The sequence below is a fragment of the Cervus elaphus genome, chromosome 14, assembly GCF_910594005.1.
Source record: "Cervus elaphus chromosome 14, mCerEla1.1, whole genome shotgun sequence".
Classification (NCBI taxonomy): Eukaryota; Metazoa; Chordata; class Mammalia; order Artiodactyla; family Cervidae; genus Cervus; species Cervus elaphus.
The window spans coordinates 37,453,352-37,478,492 of NC_057828.1; the positions used below are offsets into that span (position 1 = coordinate 37,453,352).

The 25,141-nt window shown below is 34.7% G+C and overlaps 1 protein-coding gene across 7 annotated transcripts in view; it reads left to right on the forward strand.

Moving 5' to 3' along the window:
- RGS7 (regulator of G protein signaling 7) overlaps positions 1-25,141 on the forward strand; it is a 469,633-nt gene that overhangs the window by 421,056 nt on the left and 23,436 nt on the right. For 4 of the 7 annotated variants that reach the window (XM_043923595.1, XM_043923591.1, XM_043923592.1 and 1 more), the window contains 7 exons: positions 3,384-3,482; positions 4,683-4,744; positions 5,728-5,838; positions 7,067-7,192; positions 13,883-14,069; positions 17,161-17,250; positions 19,453-19,533. In XM_043923595.1, the coding sequence (XP_043779530.1) occupies positions 3,384-3,482; positions 4,683-4,744; positions 5,728-5,838; positions 7,067-7,192; positions 13,883-14,069; positions 17,161-17,250; positions 19,453-19,527 (750 nt within the window). In that variant the 3' untranslated portion in view covers positions 19,528-19,533. The remainder of the gene's footprint in view (positions 1-3,383; positions 3,483-4,682; positions 4,745-5,727; positions 5,839-7,066; positions 7,193-13,882; positions 14,070-17,160; positions 17,251-19,452; positions 19,534-25,141) is intronic. The other 3 variants (XM_043923593.1, XM_043923596.1, XM_043923594.1) reach the window with 1 other exon arrangement.

Consider the following 25,141-nt stretch of genomic DNA (forward strand, 5'->3'; position numbering starts at 1 on the left):
AATGCCATGTAATATTTTAGTTAACAGCTAAAGTGCACATCCTGGAAGAACAGTTAACAAATTCATGATTAATGCCTAGTTTTCCTGCTATTAATGCAGTGGTTATAGCTGTTTATACTTTAAAAGATTGGTATTTCTTTACTTACATATGCCAAATGTGGAAATTTAAATTTTAATGTGTTACATAATAGAAAAAACTATTCATATCTTAGTGCAGCACAAAAGTGTTTTAAGTAAGAAGTGCAATACATTTGCAGGCAAGAGAAACTCTGTTCAAAATAGATGAAAGAGGGGAATATTCTAAAACCTTAGTAATAGGGAGTTAGCCTGGATATTCCTGGATGCAGAGACTTGGACGCTGGCAAACTTTCTCTCTGAATCTTCTCTAGCCTCCTTTCACTGCTCTGTCTCTTCACTGGCTTCTTCCACATGGCATCGGACATGGTCCTAATCATTCTCCAGTCGAGCTGAGCATCCCCCCTCCTCTACCCATCGCCAGTTAGAAAAATCCCAGATATTGCACTCCACATAAAAAAGCATAGACACTTCCTTCACTCTTTAGTTCTTAAAGTCCCTTCCCCTTGACCAAAAATAAAGGAAAGAATTTTCTTTATCTCTTCTGAGATGTAAAAGGAGATCACATATGAACAGATTTATGTAGAAAGTAAAATCTGTTTCATTTAATGAATAACCTATTTAGTATTCATTAGGATGGTACTGCATATGTAAAGTGTTAATCCAGGCACCCTGAGGAACAAGAAAAAAAAGGTGTTAGAAGTCAAAGCATCTTGGTTTAGTAATTATCTTTGCTATTAAAACTCAAACTGGATCCAAATTAGTTAATTTAATTTTCCCCATCTGCAAATATTAAGACATTGAGACAATTTCATTTCTCTTTCTCTCTAGCCCTATCCACTCTATGCCAAGATTTCTAATACATTTCAGTTTTCTAAAGGGTGCAAATCCTTTTACATTGCAAATGATCCTCATAACTTACTGGCCAAAATAGGATCAATTTTCTTACCTCCTTTATGCATAAAGGAAGCCCTGAGTATAAAATTGCATTATTTGTGGCTATTTTCACTCTAGCCAAGAATCAAAGTTAAAAGCTATTACTGATCCCCAGAAAATGAAGGGCACCCTGAATGAGGAAAGAGAGAATTCATGATGTTTACTTACATGTAAGACAAAAAAGGAAACGTCCCAGTAACCTCAGAACCAGTGGCCAGGCTGCTGGAAGACTATTTGAAACAGCACCGCCCGATGGTTTGGGTGTTTTATGGAACTTCATGATGATCATGTGAAATGCATGTATATTGAAATAATCATGGAAATGTAGAGATAGAAGGTAATTTATTAATTATTTTACTTCTTGGACACCATAAATTGTGGTATTTTTCTAGCACTCTTTTAAATTAGTTTAAATCTTAACCAACAAACTCACTGTTAGAACTGTCAGCTGTCTTGTCTTTAAAACATTTTTTACATGAACTAGAGATTCTTATTAAAGAACTTTAAGTAATTAAACCAAGGTTAAGTGAGAATGGAAAGTTTCAACCTTAGATGTCTTTTTTATTTTATCAAAAATTAGTATGATACAACTGAAAAAATAGCAGACATTGGAAAGTATAATTGTTTCATAATTGGTGGTCATTCACTTCACTAATTTTAAAATACCCACCTCAACTGTTACTTCGGAGTTCAGAGGGTTGTGTTATTTAATCACCCTCAAACACAACTAGTAGTAGTTCATGCAGACCTTTTGTTTCTTCAGTGAAAATTAAGTCTCCTTGTATTCCAGGTACTGTACTCTTGTCCTTCTTTTCTTTCATCATACTTATCACAGTTTTAATCATATGTTTATTTATGTGATTCTTTGTGTAACCATTAGGTCATAAGTTCCAAGGAAGGAGGAAGCATACCTATTTTTGTTTACATCTATATCCCTAATGCTTAACAATTATATCCAGCATATAATAGGTGTATGATAAATGTTGAATGAATGATGGAAGGAAAGAAAAAGACAGTCCAAGCCATTTAGTTCAGTCCAGTTAATAATTAACTGATGTCACGTGTGCTGCTCCTTGGGTTGAAATGTATGCTCAGTAACAAGAATTGAGTTTCAAAGAGGTTGGAGCTATGTCAAAAGAGGGAAAATTGAAGTACCTACCAAAGATAGAAAATCAAGTCAAATATGTCAAAGATGGGCTAAGAGCAAAATAGTGGGAACTCACAAGGGAAAAGGGCCCTGGTACAGAGCCAAAATGTTAACATTAAGAAGAGATAGAATCCAAGTGAAAACAGGTCCATTAACAAGACGAATTTTAAGTTAGAGTTACTGGTAAGGTTGGTGATGGGCCTGAAAATTGGCTTGGTTAAGCATCTACCCTCTTCTGATTTCAATAGCTTCTTTCCACTACTTGGCAACATTAATTTTGTAGGGCTCGTGAAACTTTATCATGTCCTCCTCCATCCTCATTACCAAAGAAAAAGTGCTTAGTGGCTAATGTTAAATTCTTTATTTTAAAGTAACAGTGCTTTAATATTAAAGAAAAAGTAATTTGGCCTCTTCCTTGAGTTGACATGTAAGATGTCTCACCTTCAGTTAGGGATGAATTTTTGTTCTTGAAGGCCCCAGATTTATGTTTATATTTACTAAGCAACGGGTCTTCCTCAAAAAAGAGCATTCCTAAATAATAGGGTTCACCTTTTGACAAAATAGTAAAGAAGCACTGCGATATTAAGAATTTCAAAGATGTACAAAACCTTAAGGGTCACTGACGTTTGTAAATGGCACCTACTGAAACCAAATGACAAGGTCAGTATTGTGAGGTAAATAACCCAATTTTGAGCTGGGAAAGTAGGAACATTCTGGTGTGTCTTTGATGATACCATCAGAGATAAAATCAGAAACGGAATTCTTAACCTAGTTTCTCTCCTTAGTACTCCATTCCTTTCCTATGTAAAACAACCAGATTATTTTTACCCTTTTTTTGCCTTATTACATTTTTATTCTATTATATATCCACCTCTATTTTATTCTGAAATTAATACTTATTAGATGCTATGTTGTGCTGTCGTTTCCCGAATTAGTATTCTCAGCTCACCCCATATTTTATCACAGTTACCTAGTTTTATTCATATAGTCAATTATTCTGTCAGTTAATAATACAACCACATATTTTTTCCAAAAACTCTGTGCTTTCATTTTAAATTCATATGACATTTATGATAGTGCCTTTTGAATTTTGATAAGCTTAATCCAATATGCAGCAAAGTTTTGAGTTACCTTAATGAATATATAACACAAAATTACCTTTTAGAAAGTCTGTGAATATAAATGTAACTTTGTCTTAACATATTTCTTTTTAATTTTAATATAGTCTGTCTATGGTCTACAAAATGATATTAGAAGTCACAGTCCTACCCACACACCCACACCAGAAACTAAACCCCCAACAGAAGATGAGTTACAACAACAGGTGGGTCAACCTATAATAATGGTTTACAGAGTAGATGGTTTACAGGGTAGCCAGTATGAAGACCAGATGTTGATGTTAATAGGAGATATGTTAAAAACTGATTTGCAGGACTGTATTTAAAATGTAATTTTAAGATATGTATTCTTTTGAAGATTTATTAATATAAGTAGATAGTTTTCAAAACTCTTCCCTTGTGATTTCTCCAAATCCTTTTCCTTCTAACTAATATTTAAAAATCACACACACTGACTCATGGATGACTCCATTATTGAGTTAGTTTATATTCCATAATTCTATCTTAAAAAATGAGAAGACAATAGGTTGGTGACATTTAGGTCATGTTTTTTCCACCTCCAGTCATGTGATGTGACCTTCACAAAAGAGTGCTCAATCTTGTTTCTGCAGTACTGATCTCTAGAAGCCTCTTGAAGTTTTTCCTCAGCACCGATGAGCAGATATATTGCTTCTTGGTATAGCAATGGTATATATTGCTTCTTGTTGCATCTGTTGATCAACAAATAGCTTTGGCTCCAATATTTCAAAGTGAATACCAAGTGTCTCTTATATCAAATCATCATCAAGTCTCTTGGTTAGTTGTCATGAGACTTTTTCTCCTTTTGCTTATTTCTTCCTACCAACTATGTAATACATACTTTTCAAGTATATTTATAATCACCTTGAAGGAAAAGTAACTCAGAGAGTTTTAAATTTCCACATGTTGTTATGTCCATGTGACAATTTGCTCTGAAATGTTGATAAAATTATTCTTAAAAGAAATATCACTGATGCTTTTGTTGGGCTAGTATTAGGAAGTAGGGTTTATCTTGAAATTATAGTAACAAATAGCAAATACATTTATTATCTGAATTCACTGTTTGATGGAGAAATGTGATTCTTATTTGGATAATCACCATGAATAAATGCTTAAAATTTCTATAATTCTTTTAAAATAAAGTTATTTTGCTGACGTGGGCAGAATGTTCAACTTCAGTGCTATTCTAAAGCAATACTGGTTATGTGTTTACAGTCAGTTTAATTTTTATTAACTCTTTCAGAGCCCTCATGTTTAATTTTTTCTATAGAGTGAAATTTTCCTGTCTGAGAACATATTCTTGTTTAGAATTACTCAATCTATTAGAGTTTAGAGTTGAAAATTGGAGAATGTCACTACTTATGTAACTACTTATCTCTTTTTTCCAGATAAAGTATTGGCAAATACAGTTAGATAGACATCGGTTAAAAATGTCAAAAGTTGCTGATAGGTAAGTATTGCAAGATGCCCATACAAATAAAAAAAAGTTCAGATGACAATTAAATGTGTTCAATATGGTGAGAGAACTGGTGGGAGGAGAATTGATATAATTGGAATCCTGTAAGAAATATTATTTTCTTTTCCCTTCTGAACATAGAAAACTTTCAAAGATCTCTTTTGTTACACTTCAAATGACAGAATGATCATTATTATCTTAGGTCTCTGGAGGCCCAGTCTTTGTGCAACCAAAATCAAATACAGAAGATAATTCTAAGGAATTGAATCTTTTCACTCCTGCTAGGAGAAATAAAACTGAATTCATTAAGTTACTTCTTGGCAACTTAGAAACTTTCTGTTAATTCTTCTTAACATTTACACTACTCAGTTATTTTATGACTTCAGAATTTGAATTAAGCTTAGATTTTTACGTATTTCCTTCATTTAAATCTGTTAAGACATTCATATTCCACACTTTGAGGCATTGCCAAATCTTACCTCTCCAATGTTTTTCCTCTCCTTTCTCCCTTTATTTTATTTTAAAAACAGATTTTTCCCCCAAAAAACATGTTGTAAGTGATTCCCCCTTTACCTAATTCCTGTAAATACTTTTGACAAAAATTGCTTTTTAACCCCTTCTCCAAGTTGAGCTAACATCTGTTCTGCTGTGGGTAGGCTAGTTGACCAAGGGTTGGAATTGCTCCTTGGCACATCCTTCTGTACACTATACTATTTCCATTTTGTCTCATTTTAATGAGGGAATATTAATTGATATTGCTAAGGCATTGGGAAAGATGGAATCCTTAACCATATTTGTCTTCAAAGAAGCACAAGCTATTGCATGAAAATTATTGAAACATGAAAACTGCTATCAGATTTTATTCTATAAGCAAGCAAGGATTCCTTGGCCAGATGTTTTTATAGTGTGTCCCTTACAAAGATCAGTTTACCTCAACCAGAAAACTAAAGAAAATGAAAATGTTTCTTTTTCTCAAGTCTGCTAAGTTACACAGAACAGTATGTAGAATATGACCCGTTTCTTGTGCCACCTGACCCTTCTAACCCATGGTTGTCTGATGATACTACCTTCTGGGAACTTGAAGCAAGGTAAGTGACATTTTCTCTTCCTTCCAGATATTTCACTTATTTCAGGATTTGAATGATATAAGAAGAATCCTATAGCTGACTAATTGTAAAAGTAATTTTACTCTGTATTTACATTAACCATGCTATAAAGCTCTCGTTCAAGGGAATGGTTTTTGAAACTTAGATATTTGTATTATATTAGATTTGCATTTCCAGAAAGACTGGCACAAAAAAAATCAGATGTGCAAGGGTTTCAAGGTCGACTTGTTAGGATCTTTAGTTCTTAAAATTTAGCTCATTGTTTTTAGCTTCCTTGAAAATCCACATAGCCACAAAGGTCCATCTATTCAAGTAAAATGAATGCTAAATCCATACTTACTTAAGCCCAATACAAGTATGCCTTTATAAATTCTGTTTTGGAACAAAATGAATTTACCATAAATCCTCTAGGAGAAACTGACAAGTGTCTGACTTCTTAAGAAAACCAAAACACAATTTAAGGCTCCCTGGTTTCTTTCATCAGCTATATAAGAGAAGAATTATATCACCAATCTTGATAGAGTCATAAAAAAATCACTGTGTACCCCTTCACAGAGTGAGGATTTAGTGTTCTGTAGCACTTAGCTAGATTGCATTTATGGACCTTCTCTCGCTTTTATGTCCGTCCAGTGGTTCTCAAATGCTTGACAAGTATGTCAAGTATGTCTCAGTTTTATAGATGTGAAAGTTGGAATCCCAAAATGTTGTGACTCAGCCAGGACTATGTCACATATTTAATCAACAAGAGTCATAAACCAGGATGTAAGCCTTTTGATTCTCAGTGCATTTTCCTCCAGTACAATGTGTCACCGTGAGACTTCATAGTGTAGTGGTTAAGAAATTGAGCCCTGGGGTCAGAATGTCTGGAATATTACCTATTTGACATTGGAAAGTTATCACCCTCTATCCTTGACTTCCTCATTTATAAAATAAGAATTATAATAGTACCCATCTCAAAGTTGCTGAAGAAGTCTAAAAGAGAATCCATCTCTTGGCATTTAATGCTTGATAAATGTTAGACTTCATTATTAATGCCTAACTTTCATCTCACTATAATTTCATGCAGAGTCATCAATCAGAGATTTTTTTTCTGAAAAATATGTTAAAGATGGGAGCTTCAAAGAATATATGATTTTGAGGGGAAATGTTATAGCAGAATATAGAATTTGTAATGAAAGGAATATATTTGGCTTTGTTTTATTTTCTATAGCAAAGAACCAAGTCAGCAGAGGGTAAAACGATGGGGTTTTGGCATGGATGAAGCATTGAAAGACCCAGTCGGGAGAGAACAATTCCTTAAATTTCTAGAGTCGGAATTCAGCTCAGAAAACTTAAGGTAAGACATGTTGTTTGAATCTAATATTCTAAGCAAGAGTGACCTACTTGTGATGAGTCTGGTGATTTTGCACTGGACAGACCAGTTACTATCCCACCAACATCATGATGAAGCTATGGACCTATTGAATTTCTGCCTCTTGATAGAGGAAGAAAAGGTAATGAAGGCAAAGCACTTTGTCCAACATTATCACTTCTTCATAATGGTTTATTTTACACTGTCTCCTGATCTTTTAACCATGTAAATCTGATGCATTTGAAATGGACTGCATACAGAAGTATCAGGCTAGTATTTGGCAAAACAAAGAATCATCAATAATACATATGTAGTTTAATTAAAATATCACCTATTTATCATATTGGTCTTCTTTGTGTATTGCATCTCAAATAAGATCTAGAAAAAGAAATTGAGTGCCTGTATGAAATATCTTGAAACAGAACGATGGAGGCAGTGCATTTACTTTGTACACTTAAACACAGCCTCAGGGCAGTTGAGAGCAGTACTAGATCGAGCTGTTAGTGCCTGCTAGAGAGTTGTGTATCCAGCTCATCTGTTGTAAACATCATCCTTACATATTTTTGAAATTTTTCTGACTTAAGAGGCACCTGGAAATTGAATTTTTAAATGTGAGACACTGGAATAGATTCTAACAGCTCTAAGATCACTGAAGTGAGCGATAACTTTCCACTACGTAAAATGGTTTTTCCACAAGCTCTTTCATTCAGTATTCTTTTGAAATGGAACTCTCTAATTTACTTTCCCATGACTTATTCAGTTCTGTGAAATCCATTTACAGAAAGTTGCCAGCATTCCTTTATTTTCACTACAACTTAGCAATTCCAGAATCATCACATTCTTTTCAGGAGATTTAATAGATAGCCAAACCAAACCATTTAAAAGAACATAGACTTTTTTTTTTCCATTTATTTTTATTAGTTGGAGGCTAATTACTTTACAATATTGTAGTGGTTTTTGTCATACATTGACATGAATTAGCCATGGATTTACATGTATTCCCCATCCTGATCTCCCCTCCCACCTCCCTCTCTACCTGATCCCTCTGGGTCTTCCCAGTGCACCAGGCCCGAGCACTTGTCTCATGCATCCAACCTGGGCTGATGATCTGTTTTACCCTAGATAATATACATGTTTCGATGCTGTTCTCTCGAAACATCCCACCCTCGCCTTCTCCCACAGAGTCCAAAAGTCTGTTCTGTACATCTGTGTCTCTTTTTCTGTTGTGCATATAGGGTTATCGTTACCATCTTTCTAAATTCCATATATATGTGTTAGTATACTGTAATGGTCTTTATCTTTCTGGCTTACTTCACTCTGTATAATGGGCTCCAGTTTCATCCATCTCATTAGAACTGATTCAAATGAATTCTTTTTAATGGCTGAGTAATATTCCATGGTGTATATGTACCACAGCTTCCTTATCCATTTGTCTGCTGATGGGCATCTAGGTTGCTTCCATGTCCTGGCTATTATAAACAGTGCTGCGATGAACATTGGGGTGCACGTGTCTCTTTCACATCTGGTTTCCTTGGTGTGTATGCCCAGAAGTGGGATTGCTGGGTCATATGGCAGTTCTATTTCCAGTTTTTTAAGAAATCTCCACACTAGAAGAACGTAGACTTTTGACTGATATCCGATGGATTAAGCAAGTTGACCACAGGCAGAATCTGGAGAAATTTAATTATGCCTGTCATAGGTTTCAGGGACGCAGCTTCCTATTCTTTTTCAAGTTTATTGAAACTTGAAAGCCTGTTGACCGGGGTTTCAAGAGGTCTGCAGGTGCTAAGGATTTTTTTGGACCTAAATAATATTTTCTGTCATAAGGTCACGTCATCAGTTATTGAGTACAAGAATGCTTTAGAAAATAAAGCAGAGATAAATCTAGTTTTAGTCTTTTATGGAGTTTCCTCTAATTCTCTATGTTTTTGAAAAAAATGCTATCATCATGGGTTTCACGATAAATAAATAAGCAGTACCTCCCCATTATCACCTAATCAAATAAAACTCCTTCCTGATTTTATTAGAAGTACAGCTTACTCATGAATACAAAGATGAAACAGATCACAGCACAAAAGGATGAGTGTTAGATCTGAGAAATACAGGAGAATGGCAAACCCAGAGGGAGAGATCACTCAAAGCCTCCTCAGGGAAATAGCTTCCAGCTGAGACCTGGATGATAAGGAGATAACCAGGCAAGAAAGGAAGAGAAAAGAGGCTTTGGGACTAAAAGATTAGCATGTGCATACTCTCTTTCATGAATGAAATGGATCACTGCTGATTTTTTCCATGCCTTAACCATTTTTATCTCAATAATCCTATGACACACCAAATTGCCTGATAAGTAATTGCATTTAAAAAATATTACACATTTCATTGTATGAAAATGTATAAATATCACCCAAAAGGCTTTCTGCCCTATATTTTAAAAAATACAGAATAATTGCATCTGAAGTAGTCCCAGCCCTAGTTCTATAGAGCTTGGATATTTCATATTTTTATGGAAGAAATGTTTAGTTCTGGAAAAGTAAATGCTTGTATATATTTTTTCAGCCTGGAATCTCCCTTTTCCATTTCTTCCTTTAATTTAAATGGCCCATGTATATGTCCTTCCCTGCTTTGTTAGGAAGATAAGGGCTGGATATACCAAAAATCAGAGGTTATATAAAAATGTTGCAAATAGACAGCAGACATAAGTATCTATCAAACGCTATTTTTAATTTTGGTCTAAACTGATCATTTGGAAATAAGATTTATAGTGTTTAATTAGAATGAATCCTTAAATCTGAACTAAATTGCTTTTAGAGTCCTTTTTTCTTTTTAAGCATTGTAATCTGTTAATATTTTATTGCATGTTGAAATAAAAACAAAGTTACATAAAGAAGAAACATTACATATTTCTTATGTAGTCACATGTACGTTTCTTGAGTATATACTATGAGTCTGTTGTATGTTTCCCTACTAAGAACAGATCAATAGACATAGATACCAAGTCTTGAACACCTACTATATGCCATGTGTGCATGTGTGCTTAGTCACTTCAGCTGGGTCCACTCTTTGCAGCCCTAGGGACTGCAGCTGGCCAAGCTCCTCTGTCCATGGGATTCTCCAGGCAAGAATACTGGAATGGGTTGCCATGCCCTCCTCCAGGGCGTTTTCCCAACCCAGGGATTAAACCCGCATCTCCTGTGTCTCCTGCATTGCAGGCAGATTTGTTACCCACAGAGCCACCTGGGAAGTCCAGTGTATGCCATACACTGTATGCTTTATATTCCCTACTTTTATAAGTATGCCATGCCATATTTTGTATTTATTGTTTCTGATTATCATTCAACTAATCATCGCTTCAAATGTGAAATTTAAATATTAATATCCTTGCCCCATTTGACAGGCAAGTAAAATATGAATAGAAGTTAAGCATCTTTACAAGTCAGATTGCTAATAATTGCCATCCTAGGCTTTCTATAAACCAATACTAAGCTTCTGTCCACTGCTCTTCCTGTTTCTGCCTAGGTATCTGGTGTCACAGACCAAGGGAGACAAAACAGTCCATTTAACCGGCAGGGCTAATTACACCTAAATACATCTCAGTGCATCTTATTTAGCATCTGCTATTTATGGAAGTATGGCACTCATGTGAGCATTTTCTTCAGGTATTGAGACAAAAAATAGTCAAGAAATACTGCTCATTGATAAGTACTTATTTCTGAAATAGAACTTCTGTTCTTACTTGGTGTGCTTTTGCTCCTTCCTCTTTCAGGTAAACAGAGTAAGTACCAAGTAAATTCAGTAATATGAGAGTTATATAATATGAGTGCCTAAAAATATCTCAAGCACTTCAAAAGTGCCCTTTACATAATTTATCTCATTTTACCTAATGGAAACCCAGTGAGATAGGCATTATTATTCCCATTTTACTGATGAAAAAAATCAAGGCACAATGACATTAAGATAATTCCTCATATTCCAGCTTTCATGTATTAAGGGAGGAGTGAAGTTTTAGTGAGTTCCCTTTACATTCTACTAAATTATTGCAATGATGACTATGCTGAGGATAAGAAAAGCAATGATGCATTTTGTGAGGCATTCAAGAGAGTGCTTTTGAGAATGTCATCTGCTGTAGATCTGGGAGCAAACCCTATAAATGGCACTCACAGTGGGCAACTTAAATAAGTGACTTAGTCTTCATATATTCAGTTTTCTCTAAGTGGGGGGAATATTAGCAGATACTCTAAAGTTGTAGGAATTGGATGATTTAATATAGCTAAATCACCTAGAATAGTGCCTGCACTTACAGTGTAGGTATGTTATTACCACCTCCTCAGCCCTTTGATATCTCATCTATAATTTCAAGTCTATTTAAGATGTCACTGCATCTGTGTAGCCTCCATAGAACTCCCTTTTCCAACGCAGCAGTTGCCCCAGCAGAGGGGCTCCTTCCTGCTCAGCATTCCCAGACTGTCTGGTTTGTGCCTATTGCTTGAGAGTCTCTCGTGTGCTTCCTTGTATTACGGCCATTTGAATGGTGTATCTTTGCCAGTTCAAGAACAGAGACATTCTTTTTATCTGTATGTTCAAAGAGTGCTGAAATGAACTTCTTGTTGTCGTTCAGTCTCATAAGTCATGTCTGACTCTTTGAGACACCATAGACTTCCCTGTCCTTCACTATCTCCCAGAGTCCACTCAAGCTGATGTCCATAGATTCGGTGATGCCATTCAACATCTCATCCTCTGTCGCCCCCTTCTCCTCCTGCCCTCAGTCTTTCCCAGCATCAGGGTCTTTTCCAATGAGTTGGCTTTTCGCATCAGGTGGCCAGAGTATTGGAGTCTCAGCTTTAGCATCAGTCCTTCCAATGAATATTCAGGGTTGATTTCCTTTAGGATTGACTGGTTTGACCTTGCAGTCCAAAGGAGGGACTCTGAAGAGTCTTCTCCAGCACCACAGTTCAGAAGCAGCAGTTCTTCAGCTCTCAGCCTTCTTTGTGGTCTAAGTCTCACATCCATACATGACTACTGGAAAAACCATAGCTTTGCCTATTCAGACCTTTGTCAGCAAAGTGATGACTCTGCTTTTTAATATGCATCAGTTATAACACTTAGGCTCCCTCAAATTGCACATAGCATTCCTGTTAGATTGCACATTGTCAGAACCTGTATTTAAAAAGGAAATGGTCTTTACCCTTGCCTTCTGAAAGCAAAAACGGTAGGTTCACATTTAAGGCATAGTCGATATTGGATTATCTACTGATACCTGTCTATAGGAAAATGGTACTTAGAAATTAGAAAATTATTAGATTGAGTAATGTTTGATATTCTAATTCTAGCTCAACTGCTTTATTACTTATGTTTGGAACTTTCCTTAATCCCTAAGTTTAAAACGTAATAGTTATGAAGGTCCTGCTTATCCCCTTCTACTTCTGTTAAAACTCTATAGCTTGTGCTGTGTGTTAGTTGCTCAATCATGTCAAACCCAGGTCTGCTGCACTGCAAGCAGACTCTTTACTTGAGCCACCAGAGAATCCCCTGTAGCTTGTAGTGATTCATCTCTGTGGTCATCTTCTCCATATCAAGATCGCATCTGGCCCCTGTTGAGGATAACAGATCTAGTACTTCCTTTTTCAAGTGTCCTTTTTTTTGTTGTTTGTTTAAAGACACTATTATGACATACATATTCATGTTTCATCATTATTTCTAGGTCTAAACAAAAAGATATAATATAGGGCAAAATTTTTAGAAAAATGGAACCCATTAATATGATGTGGCTTTTTATTAGACTTTGCTATTTGCTTTTATCAATCAGAATATGTCCTGGTATTCTTTCCTTTCAGGATAGACTGTATTCTATACAGAAGGACATAAAATATATATTTTATATTTAGAAGTAGGTCAATATTATTTTTTCCAGAGCTTCTGAATTGCTATGATGCCTCTGCAAATTTAAGCCTTTTGAACAATTACATGTGAAAGCTCGCTGCTTCTGTCATTTCATAAGTCTCGGAATTAAATAGCCTAAAATTAGTTACTTGTCCTAATTTCTCCAGCTAGGGCATTTTCTAATCTGCGTCCAGGCCTCTTTTCATTCCAGTAAAGCTTCATGGTAATTCCCTTACCAGGTAAAGCAGAAAATCCTCTCCATACTAACCCCCATTGCTCAAATGGACAAAAGATCCAGAAAAATAGAGCCTGCAGTATACCTTGCCCCCAGTCAGATGATCCGTGTCACTGCCCCTAACTCCCTTCAGACTCCTCTTCCTGTCTGACTGAAGGTTCTCAGCAGCCCTGCTCCATACACTGCTAAGGTGGACGTGTGAGGCTGTGTGGAGTCGGGGCCCTGGCGGGCCTGCATTTCTGTGTGTGCGTGGTTAGTGGCTTGGCCGTGTCCGGCTCTTCTTGACCCCGTGGACTGCAGTCTGCTTGGCTCCTCGTCTGAGCCACCTGGGAAGCCCCTGATTTTCAGAGAACACCTAAAAGAGATTGTTTTCAGTATTTCCTTTCCCCAAATGTTATATCTTTGAATACATCTAATAAAAAAATCAGTAGAAACCTGTTTCTGGACACCCTCAGAGAACATTAGCTTATCATTATGCCTCATTGTGAGCTATATGACAAGTCAATATTTTAAGAATTTTCAGAGTATGAGACATCAGACATCAGATTATGTCTCATTTTGTGTAGATTCTGGCTAGCAGTGGAGGACCTGAAGAAAAGGCCTATTAGAGAAGTTCCCTCTCGAGTTCAGGAAATATGGCAAGAATTTCTGGCTCCAGGAGCCCCCAGTGCTATTAACTTGGATTCTAAGAGCTATGACAAAACCACACAGAATGTGAAGGAGCCCGGACGATACACTTTCGAAGATGCTCAGGTTGGTACATGGGTGGAACTCACATTGCATCACAAATGTGCTTCTGAGAAGTTGAGAGTTGAGATACTTTTGTTTTATTTTCATTATAATCTGTGGCTATGTATACTATCTATTTTCAATTTAGGGGTTTGTGTGTGTGCGCGCGCTAAGTCGCTCAGTTGTGTCCAACTCTTTGTGACCTGATAGACTGTAGCTGCCAGGCTCCTCTGTCCATAGGGATTCTCCAGACAAGAGTACTGAAGTGGGCTGCCATGCCCTCTTCCAGGGGATCTTCCCAATCCAGGGATCAAACCCAGGTCTCCACATTGTAGGTGGATTCTTTACCATCTGAGCGACCAAGGAAGCTGTATGTAAAAAACTAAATGATCTAGAAGATAACAGAGATACTTTAAAAAGAAGAGTTTTTAAAGCCTGGGGATTTTTGTAAATCTGAATGTTTTTACATGAAAATTTCTTGAAGGGAAATATTTTAAATATTTGAAAGCTTTTTACTTTAGTTTCAACTCTGATACCTCAGTAACACATACTTGAACTCTTTAACTTGTCTTCTAATATGGAGAGTCTGAGATTCTGACCTTCCTAAATAATATATTATTATGAATAGTCAGAACTAAATTAAATTAGCTTGAAATTATGTAAAACTCAAACCAGTTTTGTCTCTGATGACACAATGAAACAGTAAAAACCAGTTTTGTCTCTGATGACAAACTGAAACAGTAACTTTTAAGTATTTTTTAATTTTCCAAGTTACTTTTTTTAGTCTACAAAAAGAAGAAAAAATGAAATTGATATTAAGATATTAACTTCCTAAGACATTTTATTTTTTTTTTTTATTATTTATTTAAGTGTTTTTTTCCCTCAAACTGGATGTAGTTGTCTCCTTAGAAGTAATTTTAATTTCTACTTTCTCTAAAAAGAGTATATTGTGCTCAAGAGGAAAAATAAATGTGTAATGAGAGGATATCATTTCTTAATGATGTATTGAAATTGGCTTTTAAACCTGAACAAACATGTTTCATAATTTCTTAAAACCTCTTTTAGAGAAGAATGTTAGCTCTAAAAAGTATCTTGTTTTTTAAATAGCTATGTTACTAAGAGAAAATATAGAAGATGAAGCATGAGGTAAAGAAAATTCCTTTCTTATTTTTACTCCGGTATAAAATATATTTAACACTGGCTTTGGTTTAAAAAGAAATGAGCCACTGTGCAGGAAACTAACACAGGTTGAAACAGCCAACCAGAAACCCATTCATTCACTCTGGCTCTGCTGTGGTCTTCTATGTGGAAATAATTACATTTTATGGAGACATATGAGAGAGAGCAGGAGGAAAATTCTGTTGCTTATTTCTCTGCTGTTTTATCTTTCAATTCAAGATAAACTTTCAAGCATTTTTGTAGAGTCAACAATGTGTAAAATATTTGGAATGACCTTCCCAAAAGTCTTAAAAAGAACATTTCTTTGTTATCTGTGTCATTGGAAAATATTTTTGCTTAATGTGTCTTCAATAAAAGGAAAAGGCATAATTTTCTATAGAAAATATTACCACCTGACCATAGGCTTTTTTCAGTCAACCTCAGCTATTTAATCCCAGTTTTTTGTGGGTTTATAAACCCTATATTCAAAAATATAGTAGAAATTCTTGCCGCTGTTTAAGAAGAGATACAGTGTAACAAGAAAGCAGATTCTGAAGGCAAATTGCCTGGGTTCTATTCTGAGCTCTGCTCTGTGACCTATTGTAAGTACTTCTTTGTGCTTTAGTTTACTTCATATTTAAAATATATATAAAAATGGTTGCCAACTTTATTGAGGTTTTGTGAGAATTTAATTAACTAATATAGGCAAGCACTTTGAAGTGTACCTGGCACATTCTCAAACATATTTGAGCACTTACTATGCACACCCCCATACTTCGCTAAACGCTGATCATTCCTCAAATCCTGACAATAACTCTAGTTTATAGACTAGAAGATTGAGGCTCAGAGAAGTGAATAAAATTGTCAAAATTATCATGTTTGTAAGTGGTAAGTCTTGAGCAAGATAGGATCTGAATCCTAAAATGCTTGAGTCCAAAATAAAACATTGTCCCACTTTTCCAACAACAAATTCTGATACAGTTCCAAATGTACCATACTTCTGGAGATGAAACTTGGGCTAGAGCCTGAATGTCAGGATTACTGAGGATTAATCCTGAATGTCATTAAGTGGATTCACAATAACTACAAATTATTACTGGTGTATTTAAGACCAGGAAACTAAGTCATCTCTTAAAATACATGTTTGCTTCAAACAAGTAGACACTGAGACATTCAGGATACTCTCAAATAGTTCAGAACTCTGCCTCTAACAGACTGGAATGAGCAAGGAGCATTTATGCTCCCTTAGGCTGCAATAAACCAAAGCAGAATCTCCTTGGATTGGGCCAACATTGAATTAGATGAATATATTTTTTTCCTTTGTCTATCAATATTCATCACTGAAACAAAACATTGCAAACTGATTAGGATTAAATTATCAAATATTTGCCTAATCTATTTCAGAATAAGTCACTACATGCACACAAATTAGGACATTAAGCAATTAAATATCACAAAATTTATTTCTGGACTTATGCTGTGGCCTAAAGTAAATGTGCATGACAATTTTCACCAATGAGATGATTCATTTGGAAAGTCTGAACCCTCCAAGTACATATAAATGCCAAGGTATCTAGAATGATTATTGAATCCTGACTTTGCATCATTCTCTTTTGGCTTAATCTTAAGAGATAGCAGTTTTATTTATCTTAATGGTCTATATAAATCAACAACTTGATTTGAAATTATGTGATGACAGTCTACTAACTAAATCCCATTTTTTTAAGGGCTGGATGTGATTTACCTCCTCCATAGCTCCCAAATCAGTTTAAACATGGATCATTGAATAAAATAATAAATTTGAAGGTCTAAATTGTTCTATAAGCATATAAAGTATTCTCATCAGCATTATCATTATTCTAGATTTGTTTTTGAATCAGATGTTGCGTTCTTATCACAGTATTTGATTTTTCCTGAGAAATAATAAAGAGGCACTTCAACCATTATTTCTTTTTAGGAGCACATTTACAAACTGATGAAAAGTGATTCATACCCACGTTTTATAAGATCCAGTGCCTATCAGGAACTTCTACAGGCAAAGAAAAAGGTATTGGTTCTTTGTGAACTTTTATGACCTAATTCTCAGTTATAGTTATTTGGAGTAGTTATCTCTGCTGGGACCACATTATTGGACAAATGGTAAGTGGATATATGCCAAGACCCTTCCCCAAACCCCTGCATTTTATCAGGGTCATTTAAGTTGTATGTGTTTCTGCCTGTTGACTGTTTATTTTCTTTATTGCGTGTTTGTCTCAGCAGATGTCCATGCTTTACAAAGTTTTTAAGATGCCGTTCTCATGTTTCATGTTAGTCTTCTGTATGCCAGTTTAAGGAAATAAGAAATTACAATAAAGAAAAGAACAATGCCATCAGATCAAAAACTCAGAGAGGATTTTCCTCATCCTGTAAACTAGAATGTATGTGTATGCCCCATAACTCATCTTTTTCCTATGATAGTTGCCAAAATGTAGCAACTATCAGCAAACTAAATGTTTGCTTCCAAATATTTTCATTTGGTGTTTATCCTGAGTCTCTTAGTATCCCTGCAATGAGGCTTCATACCTAAGAGCTACTAACATATTTTTGAAGAACTGCAGTAGGCTACATTGTTCAATTAACGTTTATAATCAAAGTCTCACTGTCAGTAACACCTTATTAATCAGTTTAACAGAAAATGGAAAATCTGGATGTAAACATCAACATCATTCATTATTCTGTAATGTTAAAATAGTCCATAGCTTCTTGAAATTCTGAGATGAAATGATAATTTTGTATAATTCATGATCATCACTTAAGCTAATGATATTTTTCAAAGTCCATTGACTTGGCAACCAGACAGCTGCACTGACCAGGACAGCAACCACCAGCACATGCAATGGTTTAAATTTAAATTAGTGAAGATTACATAAAATTCTAACTGAATTTCTCATACTCAATGGCCACAGCTAAAGACTTCTGAAATATTAGTATAGAATGAAATTTCCATGCTTTCAGAAAGTTCTGTTGGACAGCAGTGGTCTACGGAATTAATGATACCAACAGAAATTTAGTGCCAGTAGAAAATTATGAGGACATTCTGAACATAAGCCACTAGATTTTCAATAATGTAGGCTTTGAACATGTCAGCATAAAACCTAAACATATATACTTTATTTCAGCGTCATTTGATTTTGCTTGAAATCACATCATTTTGTTTGCACAAGAAGAGTTTTGGTGTTATAAGTATAAGCGTTAATGCAAACAGAGCCCATGTCGTGTGACAAGAGGCCTTCTGTGGCAGCTCTCCTGTTTTCCTGATCCCTGTGATTTAGAATATGAATTTGGTGTTGCGTCATTTCATCACCCTGTCTTTTTCTGCCATTTTTCTTTCTGGCTTTTGCCTGCCTTCCTTTCTCCCTTCCTTCTCTCTCTTTTTTTCTCTCTGTGTTATTTTCCTGTGCCCCGCTCAACCCCACACATATAAGTCGGGATATTCAATGGATCACAGAATATGTTTTGAAAACTTTGCACAGAATGTGGTAAGTTTTCATTTTTAAAGAATTGCAAATCATGAAGTCCAATTGGGAAATGTTCCCAGTTTCAAGCCTCATCTTCCATCTTGCATCCTTTGATGTAATAGCAAAAGTACTTATTGTCTTTATTCAAGTTCAGAACTTCCTACTTACCTTTCTGTCCCAGCATTTCCTAGAGTAGATGAAGATATCATATGTGAAAATATGTATATATCAAACTAAGACTTGGAAGGTAGTGTGTATTATGACACATAAAATGAAGAAATAACTATTTATATTTTAATTTTTATTCTATATATCTGTCTTTGTTAACAATAGTGCATGCATTTCTGTACTCTTTCCCTTAGCTCTTCCTAAAGCTTAAAAGATTAAGAACTACAAGGGTTCTGTGTCTCCTCCTTTTGCAGAGAGAAAATGACTTATTTAACAGTGTAAAGTCAGAGTCAGACTCAGTATGAATGGGGGTTGGTGACAATATATGCCCACCAAAGACCCACCAGCATGCCTTTCTCATTTGTTATTTTTCAGCAAAGTATTGAAAACTATTGCATAAATCATCCAGGAAACCAGTCGTTTTCCTACCAGTGTTTTCTTAGTATCTTGCCATGTGTTTTAGTAATATATTTGTTTGTGAGATTCTTTTTTTTTTTTTTTTTTGGTATTGTGCCAGTGCCTTTGGAACTTTCTAACATTGTATAAGCTCAAACTAAAAGCCTTCAACACATTTATTTTTATAGGGCAGAAACATCCCTATTTTCCCATGCCATAAAAACTGTACACCAACACTGAGGGCCAGCACTAACCTGTTATGAAAAGAGGTAGAAAAATCTTGGTTTATACTCAAGTTTGTCTACATTGTCTGTTGAGTTGTGTGGTCAGCTCCATGCTGCTGCTGCTGTGGGTGTGTGTTGTGGCTTTTGCTGTGATGGCCAGTTAAGTGGAGTTATGTGTGTTGAAATGTAAGCTAATTGGATTCAGCAAAAATACGGTTTTTGTTTTTAGTCTCCTTCAAGGCTCCTTGTGGTGGAGAATGTTAATCAGTTCTTTTTATGAATTCCCAAGTAAAAGACTTTAAAAATCAGTATATACTTTGAACATTCATTGTGATGCACAAATTAAAGGACTGGAAAATGGACTCCAGGAATTAATCACACCATTAACTTCCCAAAATTTTGGCTGGATCTTTTGGAATCTCTGACCTTTAATAAAAATTTTTCTTAAGCATGCCTCATAAGTCACCATGGGAAGATAAAGACAATGCTAAAGAAATGCCTCAAGATTTTGCTGGAGAAAGTCACCATAGATGTTGCACAGTGCTCTGTGTATTGTTTAAGAATTGTTTCATATTCATTCTTTTCTAACATAGTGCTGACAGAATATTGTTCTTGAGATTGGATTGGAAATTTCTGTGATATAATTAAAAACATATAATGCAACTTAAGGAAGATGGAAAGAGGAAGCAACACCATCCCCACATCTGACCAACTTCCTCAACTCTTAAAGTAGCACCACATTGTCACTCATTGCAAACCTTAAGAAAAGATCAATAGGAAATAAGAGGAAGTGAGGCAGTAATCCTGTGCACCTTCAATCAAAATTTATACACCAAGGGCCAACTATACTCCAGACATTGTGCTATATCTTAAGAATAAGACCTTAATTGCTACAGTACATATGATATAAACAAAATATTATGATGTAAGGAGAAAGATAAGCTACTTCTATTTGTACTAGGGTGAATAAGTAGAGGCTGTGAATAATATGAGAATTTCCAGAAGTTACATTTAACTGTGTAAATAGGATTTCATCAGGCCAAGATAGGCAACCATCTTTTTAAGGAGAATGGTACAAAAGGCTGAGATTACTGAAGCTTTCTTCAGTAAGCTGAGTAACATTCATACCAGAACACATATACACACAAAACATACTGATAAATTTCAGATACCTTCAGACCAGTTATTTAGGGTTAATCCTTTTCCATCCAGGAAAATGAAAAGTAATATTTTTATTGAATATTTTGTTTTGATAGTACTCTAAAGAAATGGACTAAAAAATTAGAAAGGCTCTCTAATTTCCTCAGTAGATTACAAATTACTACATTTATTTGCTTAGTCATGAGAAGTGAATTTCTATCCTGAAAATTATTTTTATACAAAAATTAAAAATATTATACTGTATACCATTAAATCTTTTGATGGTTAATTTCTATTTAAAGTTCTCTTTAACTTTCTATTTTCATTTATTCTTTATTTCTTCTTGGTTCAGTGTTCCTCAATATTATGATTCCTTTTAGAGTCAGCAGTTGTGATAGACATCTGAAGTACTTACATAATAAATGTTATGGGATGCCTTTATAGGATCAATAAAATGATTTTAACACAAGATAATGAATGAGTGGTTTTATTATAACTAAATAGAAACAATGGAGGAAAGATAGAGTTTAAATAAACATTTTAAAGAAGTTTTATGTGGAAGTTGCTCTGGTAAATATAAGGAAGCTACGAGATAAAGTGTCTAAGAAATGAACTTGGGGAAATACTTTTAAACAAGTATGTAGACTCCAAAAGGACATGGGGGAAGTGAGATAATGATAGTAACTTATGTTCATTGAGTACCTGCCATGTGCCAGGCTCTGCACTAGGTACTTTATATTATCTAATCTAATTTAATCTGAACCTGCTAGTTAGGCAATATAATACTCATTATTTTACCCATTTTATAGGTGAGAGAAAGTCAGCACTAGAAGAAAATTTTTCTGACTTTAAATTCATTACTTTATAGAGAACTCATTTTCTTCCTATTATACCCAGCACTGGAAACCTGAAATGTTAATATTTAGGCTTGAAACCCAGTCTCACACTTCCTTGCCATATGAATTTCTAGAACTCAGTTAAACTGCTGCACCTCAATTTCTTCATCTACAATTTCTTTAGCCAAAAATAGCCCTAAATAGTACTTGTACAAATAAATAGATTTAAGAAATTCTTTAAGCATACTTTTGAAACATGCTTTATTTGCTTAAATTGCATCAGAAATATCTTCCAGGTCAGTTCATATTCTACACAATTATGTTTATTGGCTGCACAAAATTCCTCTGAATGGATATACCTATAATTTTTTTTTCTATTCCTCTACTGATGGACATTTATGTTATTCCTTATTTCTTTCTTTCTTTCTTCATTGCCATTATAGCTCAAAGTGTCATAGGCATCCATCAAGTTAAATATTGATTTTTTCTTATAAAAAATTGTATTGCTCAGTTATGGAATACAAAATTACAAAAGAAGAGATGTCTATTTATTTTTATCTCTCTTATCGTTACGTTTGCCCTAATGCAAGAGATACATACATTAGAAGGGACGATAACTTGTAGAAGGCAGAAATCAGAGTTTGTACTCTTGATTTCCAAAGCACTTGTATTACACATTAATAGCAGGCTTCCTTGTCAATTAGTCTTCAATCTATGAAGAATTACAGTGTTTTCTGGCAGTTTTATGCTGTTTTAAGATGCTATCTAAAACTCTATGGATTACTTCCAGTCCCTGATCAAATGATTTTTATCTTGGTTTTATTAAACATGAAATCTGGCATGAAATTTCCTTTCCATATGCTAACAATCATCATTACTGTACACTGAGCCCACCCTTCCCAGCCATGAATAATACTGATTCCAGGTTTTGGAAATACAACCTCAGACCAGTTATGGAGCAAACCTGGGAGAGGGCAGTGCTGTGTCAAATCTACTCATGCAGACTCATAGCACTTGAGAAGTAACCGAACCAGCATAGATGAGAAACATCAAACACCCAATAGGAAAGAAGGAACTTACATAACCTCACAGTTCAGCCTGAAAACTGCATCCGATTGCAGTCATGGCAGCCAGGTTATTTGGGGCTTAAAATGTTTTTTAAATATAGACATTTTTTTTTCTTGTGAACTAAGATCATATCTCCTTGATCTTCTGTTTTGCGGCTAGACTTTTGGTTTATTGTTTGTTTATCAATTTTCCTGTAACAGTTCTTTATTCTTCTTTCCATTAAATTTTATCTTGTGAGTTATCGCATTATATAATTTTTTGGAGTATCTCTTTGTTATCCTGTCTTTTAACCAAGATTAGCAAATTGGCATCATTCATGCATTCATTTTAGTAGAATTATATCAATGTAGTCAAGCAAATTGCTGATTAAAATGTCATAAGAACAAAAATGAAGAGAGTTCCACTACTCCAAAAATTAGCACACTTTGAAGGTAGTTGTTTATTTAGTTACAAACTTCCTCCTTTTCTGTCTTATCCATAGAAGTACCATGAAAGACTGCTAAATGCCTTACTTGTTTAAAGCAACTTCCTGTCCTCAAGTCCAGTGAACTCTTTTTAAAAAAAAACGTAAATGAGCATGTACTTGACAAAGATCTAATGTGGTTTATTTGGGGAGTTCGTTGCAAAAAAATAATCAGAAGAGCAATACGCCACTAGAAAACTAAGCAAAGGTCTGGATCGGTTTTAACAGAGGAAACACAAATAGTCAATAAATATATAAGAAAACAAAAAGAAAACCTATATTAATAACCAAGTTTAATTCAAAAGGCAACAAAATAACTTTTTCCTCCAATAGATTAGTTTTTATAAATAATAATATCTAGGATAAGAAAATTGGTGACTTCACATATTGTTCACACATAGTAGGGATATGAATTTTTAATCATTTTCTTGTATAGAAAGAGAACTTTATATAGTGTGTCAAAAGCTTCAAAAATATTCTCTCACACTCAATCAGTATTTCAGCTTCTAACAAAAACCCAGATGTTTAATTCTAACAAAACCCAGATGTTTACACACAAAGAAGAATATTCATTGCATCGTATAACTGCCAAAAATAAGACACAATCTGAATATACAACAATTGTGAATTTCTTAAGTGCATTAAGGTATATCAACCTGATGCAGTTATTAAAGAATAGATTTTAGAGCATTGGCTTTCATCTTTTTTTGTCGCGACCCATCACTATGACATAGTAATGCAATATATATATGTTTGTGAGTGTATGTGTATGTATATATAAACTGTATTTATGCATGTTTATATGTGTATAGGACTAAAACAACCTTTCAGAAATAACACATTCTCATATTATATGCAACTTACCCTAATATGTTTTTATTTATTCTATGATATGTGATTTTCTTCTAAATGTTGGTAGCATCTTTCTGAATTGATTTCCTTTCCCACTAATGTGTTGAATTTGAACAAAATATATGTTACATGGGTAAATGACCAAAATATGATCATTTTTAATTAGCATATTACTCATAATAAACTTTAGTACTATGCACAGTATAATTTTAGTTTTTTAAAAAAATAACTAAAAATATTTTTGTATAAAAAGTAGATGGATATATTAACATGTAAATAATTGTATTTTGAGTAATGTTTATTTCTTCTTTATATTTTTCTATGTTTTCCTCATTTTCTCTAATGGATATACACTATTTTTATTTCAGGAAGCTATTCTTAACTAAGGAAATGAGAGTATTTGGCTTTACTTTTTCTATCTCAAACCACACAAGAAGCTACTAATAAGAACTGGTATATAAATATGTTCATAAACCATCTCTTTTAAATACATAACAGAATTTCTTCCTGTGTTCAACATTAAATATAGCAGCCTCCAAACTAGCTATAGAATCCCCTTCCTTTCTTTCTTTCTTTCTCCCTCCCTCCCTTCCTTCTTTTCTTTTTCTTTCTTAATTCTCAATAATTGAGTTTTCTTTAATTTTTGAGGAAGTCACACTTTTTAGTTTTGCTGAAATTATCCACCATGTTTCAGTAAACTTACCTGAAAATTATCCTAGGGGACTTGGTTTCATTTGAAGCAGGGTTTTTCCAAACCCCTAGCCTAGTTCAGTTCCCTCAACATATCCCCACTTAGTTTCACTGTTAGCAACAACCAGGGCAAAAGAAAAGTTAAAAAGACCCAAATTCTATCAGTTAATTACTTAATAGTTAGGGTATGTCCAACATGCTCCCATTTCTCATCCTACCATGCCTCTCCTCCCCTAAAAGTTACTTGTACCAATACATTTGAATCTCATTACCCTGGTTTCTAGAAGCATATTCCTAAAATATGACTTCCAGTCAAGGAACTCAACTCATGCAAAGAGACAAGTACATTTTTGGAGACTTCTATAATATTAAGATTGTTTAACAGCTATCAATTGCTTTATCAAGCCAGGTGACTTAAAGGATTGTACAAAACAGTATTTAAAAAAGTGCACTTGCTATTGTTGTTTAGTTGCTAAGTCATGTCCAACTCTATTTGTGACCCCATGGACTGTAGCCCACCAGGCTCCTCTGTCCATGGGATTTCCCAGGCAAGAACATGGAGTGGGTTGCCATGCCCTCCTCCAGGGGATCTTCCCGACCCTGA